The 15,705-nt window shown below is 34.3% G+C and overlaps 1 protein-coding gene across 1 annotated transcript in view; it reads left to right on the top strand.

Annotated features, from left to right (window-relative positions):
• LOC132742982 (phosphorylase b kinase regulatory subunit beta-like) overlaps nucleotides 1-15,705 on the top strand; it is a gene marked incomplete at its 5' end in the record, with an annotated part of 43,834 nt that overhangs the window by 6,193 nt on the left and 21,936 nt on the right. Inside the window, 7 exon segments of the mRNA XM_060731485.1 lie at nucleotides 8,695-8,737; nucleotides 8,740-8,768; nucleotides 8,771-8,902; nucleotides 11,487-11,544; nucleotides 12,000-12,077; nucleotides 12,480-12,635; nucleotides 14,525-14,622. Coding sequence (XP_060587468.1) covers nucleotides 8,695-8,737; nucleotides 8,740-8,768; nucleotides 8,771-8,902; nucleotides 11,487-11,544; nucleotides 12,000-12,077; nucleotides 12,480-12,635; nucleotides 14,525-14,622 — 594 coding nt within the window.

Here is a 15,705-nt window from a genome sequence, read left to right as displayed (position 1 = left end):
GTTCTTACATGAGCTAATCCTAGATAGTTGGCAGACTGGTTCCCATATGAGTTTTATCTAGATATTTGGCAGACTGGTTTCCACTGAACATTTGTCTCATCCAGCTTTTTAGATAAACCTTTTTCATATATTTGGTAATTTGCTTAGTAAGTAAATTTAACCTAGATATTTGACCATATTCTTTTTCATGAACTTAATCTTAGATGTTATAATTCACTTCTCACATTCATGTACTCAAGATATTTGGCAATTTGCTTTCTACATGAACTAATAAAATTATTATCGTTATTTTGGCAATTTATTTTCATGTTATATTACTCAATAAGTTTTTCTTTACTTGGTTGTCTACTTTTTATATGATTATCAACCTAATCCTTTCAATATTTGGCGATATGTTTTTTCACCCAGTACAAGTTTGCATTATCCTGTATCACTTTTGTTGAAATGATCAAAGTCTTGTTTTAATATAAAACCAATGATTATCTTAGTATTATATCTACTTTTCCAATTTATAACTAACTTTTCCTGCCTTTTTGGTTTCTTTTTTTCTTTTCCTTTTTAGCTCGACTATTCGATAAGAATAAGTAGAGCTATTGCAGTCACCCGAGCGTCGGCGTCGGCGTAACCACTTATGTTAAATTTTTGTAATAGTTCAAATATTTTCAAAGTCCATTGACATATGGCTTTGAAACTTTGCACACTTGTTCACCATCATGACCCCAACCTGTAGACAGGAGGAGGTAACTCTATCAAGCATTTTGACAGAATTATGCCCCTTTTTCGACTTAGAATTTACGTTAAAGTTTTTGTAATAGTTCAAATATTTTCAAAGTCCATTGACATATGGCTTTGAAACTTTGCACACTTGTTCACCATCATGACCCCAACCTGTAGACAGGAGGAGGTAACTCTATCAAGCATTTTGACAGAATTATGCCCCTTTTTCGACTTAGAATTTACGTTAAAGTTTTTGTAATAGTTCTAATATTTTCAAAGTCCATTGACATATGGCTTTGAAACTTTGCACACTTGTTCACCATCATGACCCCAACCTGTAGACAGGAGGAGGTAACTCTATCAAGCATTTTGACAGAATTATGCCCCTTTTTCGACTTAGAATTTACGTTAAAGTTTTTGTAATAGTTCAAATATTTTCAAAGTCCATTGACAATGGCTTTGAAACTTTGCACACTTGTTCACCATCATGACCCCAACCTGTAGACAGGAGGAGGTAACTCTATCAAGCATTTTGACAGAATTATGCCCCTTTTTCGACTTAGAATTTACGTTAAAGTTTTTGTAATAGTTCAAATATTTTCAAAGTCCATAGACATATGGCTTTGAAACTTTGCACACTTGTTCAACATCATGACCCCAACCTGTAGACAGCAGGAGGTAACTCTATTAAGCATTTTGACAGAATTATGCCCCTTTTTTGACTTAGAATTTACGTTAAAGTTTTTGTAATAGTTCAAATATTTTCAAAGTCCATTGACATATGGCTTTGAAACTTTGCACACTTGTTCAACATCATGACCCCAACCTGTAAACAGGAGGAGGTAACTCTATCAAGCATTTTGACAGAATTATGCCCCTTTTTCGACTTAGAATTTACGTTAAAGTTTTTGTAATAGTTCAAATATTTTCAAAGTCCATTGACATATGGCTTTGAAACTTTGCACACTTGTTCACCATCATGACCCCAACCTGTAAACAGGAGGAGGTAACTGTATCAGGCATTTTTTTTACTATCAAGCACTAAGAATAGTCGAGCGTTGCTGTCCTACCGACAGCTCTTGTTTTTTTATCAAATTTATAATGAGCATACTACTCTGTCCAGATAATGTTTTCTTATCTTTTTAAATTCCCTAGCTTTGATTCTTTTTGTATAAGTTGTAATCCAAGATTTCTGCTCTTACAATATACTTGTACAGTTTCACGCACATTTCAGAAAATTCTTGAAGAACATAATTATGTTAAAAAAATTATAAAATTTGAATTACTATAAAAAGTATAACATGCTTGATGATGATGAAACATGCTTATCAAACCTCTTTCTCGAACTAAAATAAATGCTATGCAAATGGTATGTACTGCTTTCTTGTACAGTCAAATTGTTCTATTTTTAGAACAGTTTTAAGATTGTGTTATCACTTTTGCTTAATATGCATTTAGCATATGTGTAATGGTTTTAAAAGTTATTTGTTATTGTACTCATTTCATTGATCATAAATTTGGTATGTAGAGATGAGTTTTTGTGACTGCATGATGTTCAGCATTATACACAATTTCAACATATCTTCGAAAAATCAGAAGGAAGATTTTGACCAAACTTCACAGGAGTTATAATTGTTAGATAGTTGTCAACAGAATTTAAAGTTTATGTTTTCAGTCTGATGCAATGGTTGGGTATGGGATCTTAAAGTAAAATTTGAAAATTAATTTTTTTAAAGAATTCTTTACAAACTACAATACCATTACCAAGGAAATAGATATTCTATATGTTACATAATGCCTTGTGGACCTCTGCAAAAGGTAATATAAAACGTGCATGTGGGGGTCAAAATTGTTCCTGCTTTTTTGGGTTCTTAGTTTAATAAGGACAAAATTGTTCAGATAAACCATGTTAAATTCTGCTTTTGTGAAACTGCATAGCCTAATTATATAATAGGCTTATATATTGAAAAAAAAAACACATGGCCTAGAGTTAGTTATTTAGCCAGTAACAAGCATCTCCTTTTGGTCTTCTAAACCATGCCCGAATCAAAAAATTTCCTACCCTACTTACTTTTGAATCTAGTCCACTTTTTTTAGCTCACCTGTCACAAAGTGACAGGGTGAGCTTTTGTGATTGCTTTTCGTCCGTCGTCCGTCGTCCGTCCGTCGTCCGTCGTCCGTAAACTTTTACTGTAAATGACATCTCCTCATAAACTACAAGGCCAATTTCATCCAAACTTCACAGGAATGTTCCTTTGGTGGTCACCTTTAAAAATTGTTCAAAGAATTTAATTCCATGCAGAACTCTGGTTGCCATGGCAACCGAAAGAAAAAACTTTAAATATCTTCTTTAAAAAAACCATAAGAGCTAGAGCTTAGATATTTGGCATGAAACATCTTCTAGTGAGTGTCTACCAAGTTTGTTCAAATAAAAGCCCTGGGGTCAAAATTGGCCCCGCCCAGGGGGGTCATTGATTTTCCCTATATGCATATAGTAAAAACTTAAAAAATCTTCTTTTAAAGAACTCAGAGAGCTATGGCTAAGTTATTGAGCATCAAACATGTTCTAATAGGTGTCTACCAAGTTTGTTCAAAGAAAAGCCCTGGGGTCAAAATTGGCCCCGCCCCAGGGGGTCATTGATTTTCCCTATATGCATATAGTAAAAACTTAAAAAATCTTCTTTTAAAGAACCAAAAGAGTTAGAGCTAAGATATTTAGCATTAAACATGTTCTAATAAGTGTCTACCAAGTTTGTTCAAATAAAAGCCCTTGGGTCAAAATTGACCCCGCCCCGGGGGTCATTGATTTTCCCTATATATGCATATAGTAAAAACTTAAAAAATCTTCTTTTAAAGAACCAAAAGAGCTATGGTTAAGATATTTAGCATCAAACATGTTCTAATAGGTGTCTACCAAGTTTGTTCAAATAAAAGCCCTGGGGTCAAAATTGGCCCCGCCCCGGGGGTCATTGATTTTCCTTATATGTGTATAGCAAAAACTTAAAATCTTCTTTGAAAAAACCCAAATAGCTAGAGTTTAGATATTAAGCATGAGACATATTCTAGTAAGTGTCTACAAAGTTTGTTCAAATAAAAACCCTGGGGTTATAACTGGCCCGGCCCCAGGGGTGTCATTGTTTTTAACTATATGTGTATAGTAAAAACTTTAAAAAAATCTTCTTTTAAATAGCCCAATGAGCTAGAGCTTAGCTAAGCATGAAACATCTTCTTATGGGTGTCTACCAAGTTTGTGCAAATAAAAGCCCTTTGGTTAAATTGGCCCCTGCAACGTTTGGGGGGGGGGGGGGTTGTTGGGGGGGCCTATATACAGGTGAGCGACCTCAGGGCCATCATGGCCCTCTTGTTCTTTTAAGTATGTGAAAATCAAAAATTTGACCTTGGATTACTTTGAATGTGACCCAGTGACCTACTTCTGCATTGTAATCCCAGTGATGGTCTCAGATGAGCGATCCAGCCTTTTATGTCAGTAAATAACATATAACTATAATAATTGTTGTTTGTTATATAATATTATAATGTAATTATAAATGTGTTAGATCATTTATTTGCATGACATATAGAAAGGATAATGATAGTTTTAAATCATTATTATACCCCCAAAAACGAAGTTTGGGGGGGTATATAGGAGTCACCCGGTGGTCGGTCGGTCGGTTGGTCGGTCGGGCGGTCGGTCGGTCGGTCGGTCGGTCGGTCCAGACGTCCGTTGCATTTTCCTTGTCCGGAGCATAACTTGAAGACTAATGCTTGGAATTCAATATAACTACACACAATGGTCAAGCACATTGAGAGGAAGTGCAGTGCACAAGAACCATAACTCTATCTTGACTTATTACAGAGTTATTGCCCTTTGTTACTTTTCCTTGTCCGGGGCATAACTTGAAAACTACTGGTTGGAATTCAAAATAACCTCATACAATTGTCAAACACAATAAGGGGAAGTGCAGTGCACAAGAACCATAACTCTATCTAAAGTAATTACAGAGTTATTGCCCTTTGTTACTTTTCCATTGCTTTTTTTTGTCCGGACCATAACTTGAAGACTAATAGTTGGAATTCAATATAACTACATACAATGGTCAAGCACATTGAGAGGAAGTGCAGTGCACAAGAACCATAACTCCATCTTGATTAATTACAGAGTTATTGCCTTTGTTACTTTTCCTTGTCCGGGGCATAACTTGAAAACTACTGGTTGGAATTCAAAATAACTTCATACAATTGTCAAACACAATAAGGGGAAGTGCAGTGCACAAGAACCATAACTCCATATTGACTAATTACAGAGTTTATTGCCCTTTGTTACTTTCCATTGCTTTTTTTGTCGGGATCACATAACTTGAAGACTAATGGATGGAATTCAATATTACTTTTATACAATGTTCAAAGCACATTGAGAGGAAGTGCAGTGCACAAGAACCATAACTCCATCTTGACTAATTACAGAGTTACTGCCGCCCTTTGTTAATTTTCCTTGTCCAGAGCATGACTTGAAAACTACTGGTTGGAATTCAAAAACAACTTCATACAATGGTCAAGCACAATAAGGGGAAGTGCAGTGGCACAAGAACCATAACTCCATCTTGACTAATTACAGAGTTATGCCCCTTTGTTACTTTTCCATTGCTTTTTTTGTCCCGGAGGCATAACTTGAAGACTTTATGGTTGGAATTCATTATAACTTCATACAATGGTCAGCACATTTGAGAGGAAGTGCAGTGCACAAGAACCATAACTCCATCTTGACTAATTACAGAGTTATTGCCCTTTGTTTACTTTTTCCTTGTCCAGAGCATAACTTGAAACTACTGTTTGGAATTCAGTACAACTTCATACAGTTGTCAAGGACATTAAAAGGAAGTTACCAATGCACAAGAGCCATAACTCCATTTTGACAAAATACAGAGTTACTGCCCTTCGATACTTTTCCTTGTCCTGAGCATAACTTAATACATACTGGTTGGAATTCAAACAACTTCATAATCAATGTTCAAGCACAATAAGAGGAAGTGCAGTGCACAAAGAAACTATAACTCTTCTCAGTTTTTAAATAGAGTTTTTGCCCTTTGTTCCTTTTCTTTGTCTTTCTGGACTTATTACAGAGTAATTCAATTAAACTTCATCAATGGCCAACCACATTGAAAGGATATGCAACATAGAAGAACCACAACTATCTTTAATTGCTAACAACCATAACTCTATATTTCAATTCTTTTACAAGGTATTCTGTTACTAGTAACATCCTCATTTCCAAAGCAGTCTTGTGGGGGTATTAATCACATTTAGTGATAGTTCTAGTTTAAGTATAGACGTTTTCTGATCGGTGACCTTGATCATAATGTTGGGTTTCAAGTTACATAAAATTAGGATTCAATTGTTCTTATTTGTGGCCAGTTATACTTGATCTTCTCCCTTGGTGATTTTGCATCAACTTTGTACTACTTAATTGTTTTTATGATCCAACTTTATTATGTTCAATTTGGGCAAAACCATTAACCATTTCAAGAGAAAATTTCAAAATACACTGTATGTACTAACTTAATAGTGAACAGTGTACTAATTTTTTTAGATTTAATTTTTCCAGTACAGCTTATCCTGATGATAAAAGCCTGCTCTCTATTGGTTACTTTTATTACCAATAAGGTCAATAAGTTAAAGGTCAAGGTCATTATATTCTAAAATATGAGATGCTAGTTAAGTAGCCAATTTGGGCAGAAGAAAATTCCAGCTAAATGTTTCATATGGGGATAATTGTTAGGCAACTTTAAGGTTTGATGTCACACAACTTAAACTACCAAACTGAAAAGGTAAAAGGTCAAGTTTTTTAATATTTGTGAATTTTTTAATGGGAAATTACTAATATATGCAGGGAAAATATTCATGTACATGAAATTTAAAAAAAGGGAAAGCATTTCACTTTTTAAAAAAAACAGGGGAAAATGTGTTAAAATTTTTAAAAAAATTTGGGAAATTTTTTTAAAAATTTTTTAAAATTTAAAAATTTTAAAAATTTAAATTTTTTGGATTTTCCCCGAGACGAAGGTTTTATCTTGCCCTATAACATTTGTCCCAAGATTGTAGAATGCTTTACTTATCCTGCTAGATCTTGCAGTCATAAAAACAAAGAGACAAAAATGTACTTTCTCAAATTTAAAGCGAATCTAGAATTAAATAAGGACTTTTCATCAATAAGTTGGTAAATGTATATAGTATAAGAACATTGGAAGTAATGTGTATTTATCCATGATGTTTTAAAGTTGTGGGAAAAAAAGAAGATAAAATCTTGTATAAAAGAATAATTATGTACTTTGTAAGGCTTCATAGATATATGACCCCATGAGCTTGTACTTTATAAATACCCTTGTTTATAAAATCTGTATTTTATGCTATAAACAGGCTTTAATTGAAAGACTGAGTTGTAAATGAATCTGAAATTAACATTACTTAAGCTGTCAACCCTAATAGTTATAACTTAGTGTAGCAAAATAAATGACTTAGTTAATGTTTGAATACTTCATGCCATTTAAAACTAGTAATGGCAAACAAGGTGTTTTGTGAATGTTTGCATACTTTATTATACAGGGTGCCAGTTAAGGTTAGTAATGGCAAACAATATGTATACTTCATACAAGGCCTCAGTTAAGAGAATTATTGGTGGATTGATCGCCAAGAATATGACAAAAAAATGTGACCAAAACTATGTTAAATCAGTTTAGAAAAAAGAAGAAAAACAAGAGAGAAAAAAAAACTAACAAACAATAAAAAGTAGTTGTAGCAAGGCATCAAGTCTGAGGGGAGCTAGACTGAGGGGATTAACTCAACTGAGGAGATCAGCTAGACTGAGGGGATTAACTCAACTGAGGAGATTAGCTAGACTGAGGGAATTAACTATACTGAGGGGATTAGCTTAACTGAGGAAATTAGCTACACTGAGGGAAATAGCTTAACTGAGGGAATTAGCTAAACTTTTGTGAGGGGATCAGCTAAACTGAGGGGATTATCTCAACTGAGGAGATTAGCTGAACTGAGGGGATTTAAGCTGGTAATGTTACATCATAAGTTGATGCTTTGCTACAAATTTTTGTATTAACTGATATATTGTAACCAATAGCTAAATGGTAAACTGTCTTGATACCAGTGATTTTTTTTCCAATTTTCAAAACAGCCTGTGGCTTTATGAAGGGGAAAATACATGTATAGCGCTATAAATCACAAAAGGGGGGAAACCTTAAAAAACAAATTCCAACAACTGAAAATGGAATTTACCCACACATTTTATGAAATAAATAAAATTTCAATTCAATTTAACATGGTACATAGCAGAGACTATTTATAGAGACAAATTTCTGTCTTCTAGATGCTGTTAAGTCATGGTTCTGGTAAGGAAGAGCACGAGGCATTTTAGGGGAAATTTAAGCATTTTGAGGGGAAAATATACCTACTTTGGGCTAGGGGAAACAGCTTTTATTTGGCTGTAAAATACAGTGAAAAAAATCACTGGTTACTTACAAAGAAATAAGTGTATTTAGCTTCTCACAGCATAAGCTATTGGAATAAGATATTAAATTTAATTCACTTAGTTGTAACTAAAGAGCAGACAACCTCAGCATGTAAGTCCTGAATCATAATGTCAATTTCAGTTTCATGATTATAACCAGTATAAATATAATCTCAGTAAAGATTTGCTAGAAAAAAAGCCTTTTTTATTTATTCAGTGAGCCAAAAAGTATTCTGATCTAATGATATTGTCATAAAAATGAAATTCAACACTCTTGCATTGCTAGGATCTGATTGGATAATGTTTTTCCACAGGTACTGTACATTTGTAAACTGGGTTTCTGTAACTTTGAAGCATTACACAATTAATATTTATTAAAAGTGTTACCAAGACTGTAAGCAGTCTTGCTTATTTTTGAAATTTTAAACTTTATAATATACCTCAAGGCCATCTATATTTAGAACACAGACGCATCATTATTGCCAACAGTTGGTTGGCCTGCATTTGTATCCATGAAGAACCAATTAGGTCAAGGGTACAATTGACAAGGTCAAACGTAAAACTGAGAGGGCCAAGGGGCTTCAAAGAGGTTTCATCAGAGATGGTTTTAAAAGACTGTTGTAGAAGATTCACAAGAGAAAGTAAACTATAAAACCCAGCAGAATTAAAGTAAGTATTTCATCCATGTATAACCACTTGCCCCTCACCGCTGAAGGTTTGAATCCCGACAGGGACTTTGGATTCTTTCATGTGAGGAAGCTATGATCAGCTAGCTTACGGAACGTGGGTGGTTTTACTCAGGTGCCCATTCGTGCCTGAAATAATGCAGGGAAGGGCAACTGAGGTCTTCCTCCACCAGTAAAGCTTGAACATCGCCATATGACCTTTAATGTGTTGGTGTGACGTAAAACCAACAAATCATCCATGTATATTTTTAGGTTACAACCATTCTTCAAAATAAAGTCATTTAATGGCCAATTTTCTGGTTTTGGTTAATATATCTCTTTGGAGAAAGGACATAATTATGATGTGAAAAGTGAATGTCATATGTGTCAACATTAATGATGCTATATAGGACCCAAATGCTTCTTTTTAAAAGTAAAATGTATTTGAGGGCCACAAGCAAGGCAAGTTGAATAGTATACCAAAACTATGTAAATCATAAACCATTTTAATCAACAAACTATGTGTTTTTAGTTTTTACCAGACTATGGTCCATCACAAACTTTAATGTTTAATTCACAAATTTTTGTTTATTTAAGAAATATTTGTTAATCACAAACTTATTTAATGTCACAAACTTATGCGTAAAAGGTTAGCTTTGGACAGCTTCCTGACCTCATTAGGAAGATTCAAACCGCCAATAGTAAAGAGCTAGTGATTCTGAGGAGCTGGTATAACTAACTAAGCTTTTTCATTTTGGGGTTTCCTTAATGTAATTGGGGAATAGTACTGTTGAATTTTTTAGCTCACCTGTCACAAAGTGACAATGTGAGCTTTTGGTGATTGCTTTTTCGTCCGGCGTCCGTGCGTACCGTCCCGTCGTCCGTCCGTAAACTTTTGCTTTAAAATGACATCTCCTCATAAAACCACTGGAGCCAATTTCATCCAAACTTCACAGGATGTTCCTTTGGTGGTCACCTTTAAAAAATTGTTCAAAGAATTTAATTCCATGCAGAACTCTGGTTGCCATGGCAACCAAAAGAAAAACTTTAAATATCTTCTTTTTAAAAACCATAAGAGCTAGAGCTTAGATATTTGGCACGAAACATCTTCTAGTGAGTGTCTACCAAGTTTGTTCAAAATTAAAAGCCCTGGGGTCAAAATTGGGCCCCGCCCGGGGGGGGGGGGGGTCATTGATTTTCCCTATATGCATATAGTAAAAACTTAAAAAATCTTTTTTAAAGAATCGTAAGAGCTAGAGCTTAGATATTTGGCATGAAACATCTTCTAGTGAATGTCTACCAAGTTGTTCAAATAAAAACCCTGGGGTCAAAACTGCCCTTGCCCCAGGGGGTCATTGATTTTCCCTAAATGCATATAGTAAAAACTTAAAAATCTTCTTTTAAAGAACCCAAAGAGCTAGAGCTAAGATATTAAGCATGAAACATCTTCTACTGAGTGTCTACCAAGTTTGTTTAAATTAAAGCCCTGGGGTCAAAATTGGCCCCGCCCCGGGGGTCATTGATTTTCCCTATATGCATATAGTAAAAACTTAAAAAATCTTCTTTTAAAGAACCATAAGAGCTAGAGCTTAGATATTAGGCATGAAACATCTTCTAGTGAATGTCTACCAAGTTTGTTCAAATAAAAGCCCTGGGGTCAAAATTGACCCCACCCCAGGGGGTCATAGATTTTCCCTAAATGCATATAGTAAAAACTTAAAAAATCTTCTTTTAAAGAACCCAAAGAGCTAGAGCTAAGATATTTAGCATGAAACATCTTCTAATGAGTGTCTACCAAGTTTGTTCAAATGAAAGCCCTGGGGTCAAAATTGGCCCCGGGCCCCCAGGGGGTCATTGATTTTCCCTATATGCATATAGTAAAAACTTAAAAATCTTCTTTTAAAGAACTCAAAGAGCTAGAGCTAAGATATTTTAGCATGAAAAGCATGTTCTAATGGGTGTCTACCAAGTATGTTCAAATAAAAGCCCTGGGGTCAAAACTGGCCCCGCCTGGGGGGGGGGGGGTCATTGATTTTCCTTATATGTGTATAGCAAAAACTTAAAAATCTTCTTTGGAAAACTTTGGAAAAACCCAAATAGCTAGAGTTTAGATATTAAGCATGAAACATCTTTAAGTAAATATCTACAAAGTTTGTTAAAATAAACGCCCGGGGGTCAAAACTGGCCCTGCCCCAGGGGTGTCATTGTTTTTAACTATATGTGTATAGTAAAAACTTTAAAAATCTTCTTTTAAAAAAGCCAATGAGCTAGAACTTAGATGTTTAGCATGAAACATCTTCTTATGGGTGTCTACCAAGTCTGCTCAAATAAACAAACTTGGGTATAAATTGGCCCGGGGGTGGGGGGGGCCTATATACAGGTGAGCGACCTCAGGGCCATCATGGCCCTCTTGTTATTTATACTTTGTCCAGAGGATCAGACACAAATGCTCTCACATTCTCAAATATTTTGGATACGAGTCATTTAAAGAAGATTTTAACGTTAACAAGTGAATTGTAATTACTTTTTTTAAAGAATTCTGGATGAAAATTATTATATATTTTTTGGTTATTGCATTTTGTTTTCAGAATTTTGATGGTATTGAATGTGAATGGCCCATGTTTTATGTATACATGCTGATTGACAGTAAGTATGATGTTTTCTTCTATGATGTAAAATTGACTAAAAAGTCTGATGGCAAGTTTCTATTTAACATGTTATTTAAGTATGTTTATTTTTTTATACCATTTGAGCGAATTTTGAACAAAATAAACATCTGAAAATGTCAGTATTGATACATCATTCCTTTGGCTTCAAAAATATATATAAGGAAATATACAATGTATCACTAAGTATTAACCAATTACATGGCTGTAGCATTACAGTACTGTTTAAACAGTTAAATCCGTGTGACAATAGAAAAATATATAGCCATGTATTGATACCGCAACATTGTAACATGATTCTGGATCGTGAAGGCAATAATCATGAATCATCCATGTATGGATGATATCAGACCGTCTCTTAACACATTGATATCTCAATATCCTTTAAATATATATGTACATTAAATGTTCTAGCAGACTATTTGTATCTATCAGGTATATTCCTTGGCAATAAAGAGGGCATTTTAACATACTCGAAGCTACTGGACAATGTTTTGACAAGGTCGAATGAAGGTGAGCAAGATGATATAGTTATCTTACAGGGATTGTATTAAAATGAATCAGACAAAAAAAATCACATAGGAAATTTATGATTATAACCTGATTAATCTTATACTGATATATTTTTGGTGACATGAATTGATAAAACATAGATTTTAATCAGTTTAGACATGTAAATTGTAAGGTAAGGAATTAATAAAAATATTATAAATTTATGAGTGTTTAATTGTCATGTCAATATTTTTGCCTCTGCTGTTTTGTGCCAGTGCCGTTTACATCTCTGTGCAGAAGTACCAGATTCTACAGCTCCTCATTTATAATAGTCACAATTAGATATTGAAATTTATTTATCATTAATGTAAGGATAAAAAAACTTAAACATTAATAGGTTAAGTTTGTGTTTGCATTTTACAGGGTTACTTCTCCCCCAGTATTTCTACATCCCTGCAGATCAGATTGAGCGGGAGAGAGCACGCCCCGGCTCTGCCGACAGAATACCAAGTGATGTGGGCTCTACTAAAGGCATATTTCTATGGGGACAATCTGTGTATTTTATATCACAACTTTTAGGTAAGACAGACACAAAAACTGTAAAGACAATGAAAGGAATATTCATTCATGGTGTTGTAGATTACTTTATATGAGCCGCGTCATGACAAAACCAACATAATGGGTTTGCGACCAGCATGGATCCAGACCAGCCTGCGCATCCACGCAGTCTGATCAGGATCCATGCTGTTAGCTATCAGTTTCTCTACTTGTTATAGGGTTTGTAAGCGAACAGCATGGATCCTGATCAGACTGCAGGGATGCGCAGGCTGGTCTGGATCCATGCTGGTTGCAAAGGCATTACGTTGGTTTTGTTGTGACGTGGCTCATATGAATTTATTTTATTTTGAAAGTGTTGGAAACTTTAAGCTTATTAAATCACTCTTGAATTCGTTCTTGGAATCAACCAGTAGTAAGCAATGAGTGTAAAGTTTCTTGCTCAAGGAAACAACAACTTGACCCCGGCCAGGTTTGAACCCTCACAGCCAGCAATCTTCAGATTACTAGTCCGACGCGTTAACCACTCAGCCATAATCTCATTGGTAGCATGTCTAGTAAAAGCACAAGGTTTATGTCAGGGCTCTTAACACACTTCATATTCACTTTATTTCTTGCTAGACATGGTTTTACAGGACAATTTAGTTGAAGGCAATATGTCGTGAGTTTATACCTTTACCCTGTATATACTCACCAATATGACTGGCTGCATATAAGTTGGAATCTTTATTTTACCCTTAATGCTGCAGTATTTTACTTTGACTAGCATACTGTTTTTTGACATTGTTGTTTGGTGATCTTTATAGACAGGAATATAGTATAAAGCTAAAAAATTAAAACAATTATCAAATCTTAAATACAAAAAGATTCTAGAGATATGATTTAATTATCATTGGTATTTGAACAGTCAAGCAGATCTCAAATACTGTATGTGTATTTAAATTCGCGGAAGCAAATTTTCGCGGAAAGGTCCATTTTGGGGGTATATACAAATATTCGCGCTATTTTGAATTCACGGAAGTGACTGCCCAAAATCATAAATTCGCGGAGACCCATCAGGTTAAAAATAAGAGAATAACTCTTGCACAATAAGGCAATGATTTTCGCAAGCAGCCTTCTTTTATTTACATACTTTTAAATGTAATCATTTTGGACTTCACAGTTATTTTCAACACCTGGTGTCAAACAATACGCTATTGTACAGAACAAAGACACTAATTTGTCTAGCGGACAGATTATGGCAAACAAAAGAATGTCCGTTAACGCGCATGATTTTTCACAGTTTTAAACAGCACTGAGTGAGACCATTCTCTTTTTACCAATTTTGTTAAAATGTTGGCTGAGTAATTGTGTTTTGTTTTCCATGTTTTCATCAGTTAGAATCGTTAATTGTTTGTGTTATTTGTATAATTGCTTATTAGAAAAAACAAAATATAATCTGATCAGATGTAAAGACGTTTATGACTCAGACTATAAAATAAATAGCGTGATACAATGGTATTGTTTAAACATGTTTATACTTCTACAAGAATCTGATAATCAGATCAGTCAAACAATACTACACTAGCAAACTGATTTATATACAAAGCTGAATGTTACATGTACAGTTTATACAACAGTAACATCACTCTTTGAAATCGCCACGGATACCAGACTTATGGCAGCCGTTTACACACTGATATACATTGTTCTATAGATGCGCGAAAATATGAAAATATGATATTATTGGTGTAGAAATATTCGCGCTGAACATGAATTTGCGGATCGAATGTCACCGCGAAGATCGCGAAAATTTGAAGCCCGCGAATACTTCTACACATACAGTATATGTAAGAAACTGTCTTAATAAAATTAATAAATGTAGCTGTATTTTTATTAAAAATGTACCTAACATGTACTTGTATTTCTTGCAGTGAAAGATTTACTCAATGTTAATGACCTTGACCCAATTAGACGACACCTTCCAGCATCAGAGAGGCCAAAGGTCAACAGTAGATACTCTTCATTTCAGGTATGGAGGAAGAAATAGCATTATCCTTTTAGAGAATACATGTAGTTGTATGTAGTTTTAAAACTTACATGTTCTAATTTACATTGACATTTTGGAGATGGCAATTACTAAATTAAAATGTAGCATGTGTTTTGGAAGTTCAGTTAAATATTAAGGCTGAATGAAACATAATTATCGGTTTTTTTTCTTGATTTAACCAAATTATTTTAATTAAAATTGCATCAGCAGTACATATTATGAAAAATATTAGCATGAGTGCAATCACATATGAATAAAAAATGTATGGATTTTTATTTATCAAAGATAATGTACAACATTATGTGGCTATAATGTGAATGCTTGGTTGGAATTTTTATCAAATTACCAATAAGTATTAATATACTAATAAGTGTTAGTTTATTTCAATAATTAGTATTAAGGGTCCATCCGCCCTTTCAGGCACATAGAGTACGGACCCCAGACATGTCACCATTCATGTCCTTTTAAAAATGTTGTTATCAATTAGTATTATATCAGTCTTACATATCAGTCAAAATACTGATTGTGTTTACAAATTCTGCTAACAGGAATTTCTGGAATTTTCAGTAGTACATTTTATATACATGACCCTTTTGGTGCATAAACCTGTAATGCCTACATGACTCTTGAGGTATAAATACCTGTAACATATACATGACTCTTGAGGTACATGAACCTGTAACATACATGTACATGACTCTTTAGGTACATGAACCTGTAACATACATGTACATGACTCTTTAGGTACATGAACCTGTAACATATACATGTACATGACTCTTTAGGTACATGAACCTGTAACATACATGTACATGACTCTTTAGGTACATGAACCTGTAACATACATGTACATGACTCTTTAGGTACATGAACCTGTAACATATACATATACATGACTCTTTAGGTACATGAACCTGTAACATATACATGACTCTTAAGGTACATGAACCTGTAACATATACATGACTCTTTAGGTACATGAACCTGTAACATATACATGACTCTTTAGGTACATGAACCTGTAACATATACATGAATCTTTAGGTACATGAACCTGTAACATAT

The sequence above is a fragment of the Ruditapes philippinarum genome, unplaced genomic scaffold (genome assembly GCF_026571515.1).
Source record: "Ruditapes philippinarum isolate M1 unplaced genomic scaffold, ASM2657151v2 ctg1132_1_1_1_1, whole genome shotgun sequence".
Lineage (NCBI taxonomy): Eukaryota > Metazoa > Mollusca > Bivalvia > Venerida > Veneridae > Ruditapes > Ruditapes philippinarum.
Note: the sequence above shows the minus strand (reverse complement) of the source record. Positions and strands in the feature narration are given on the sequence as shown.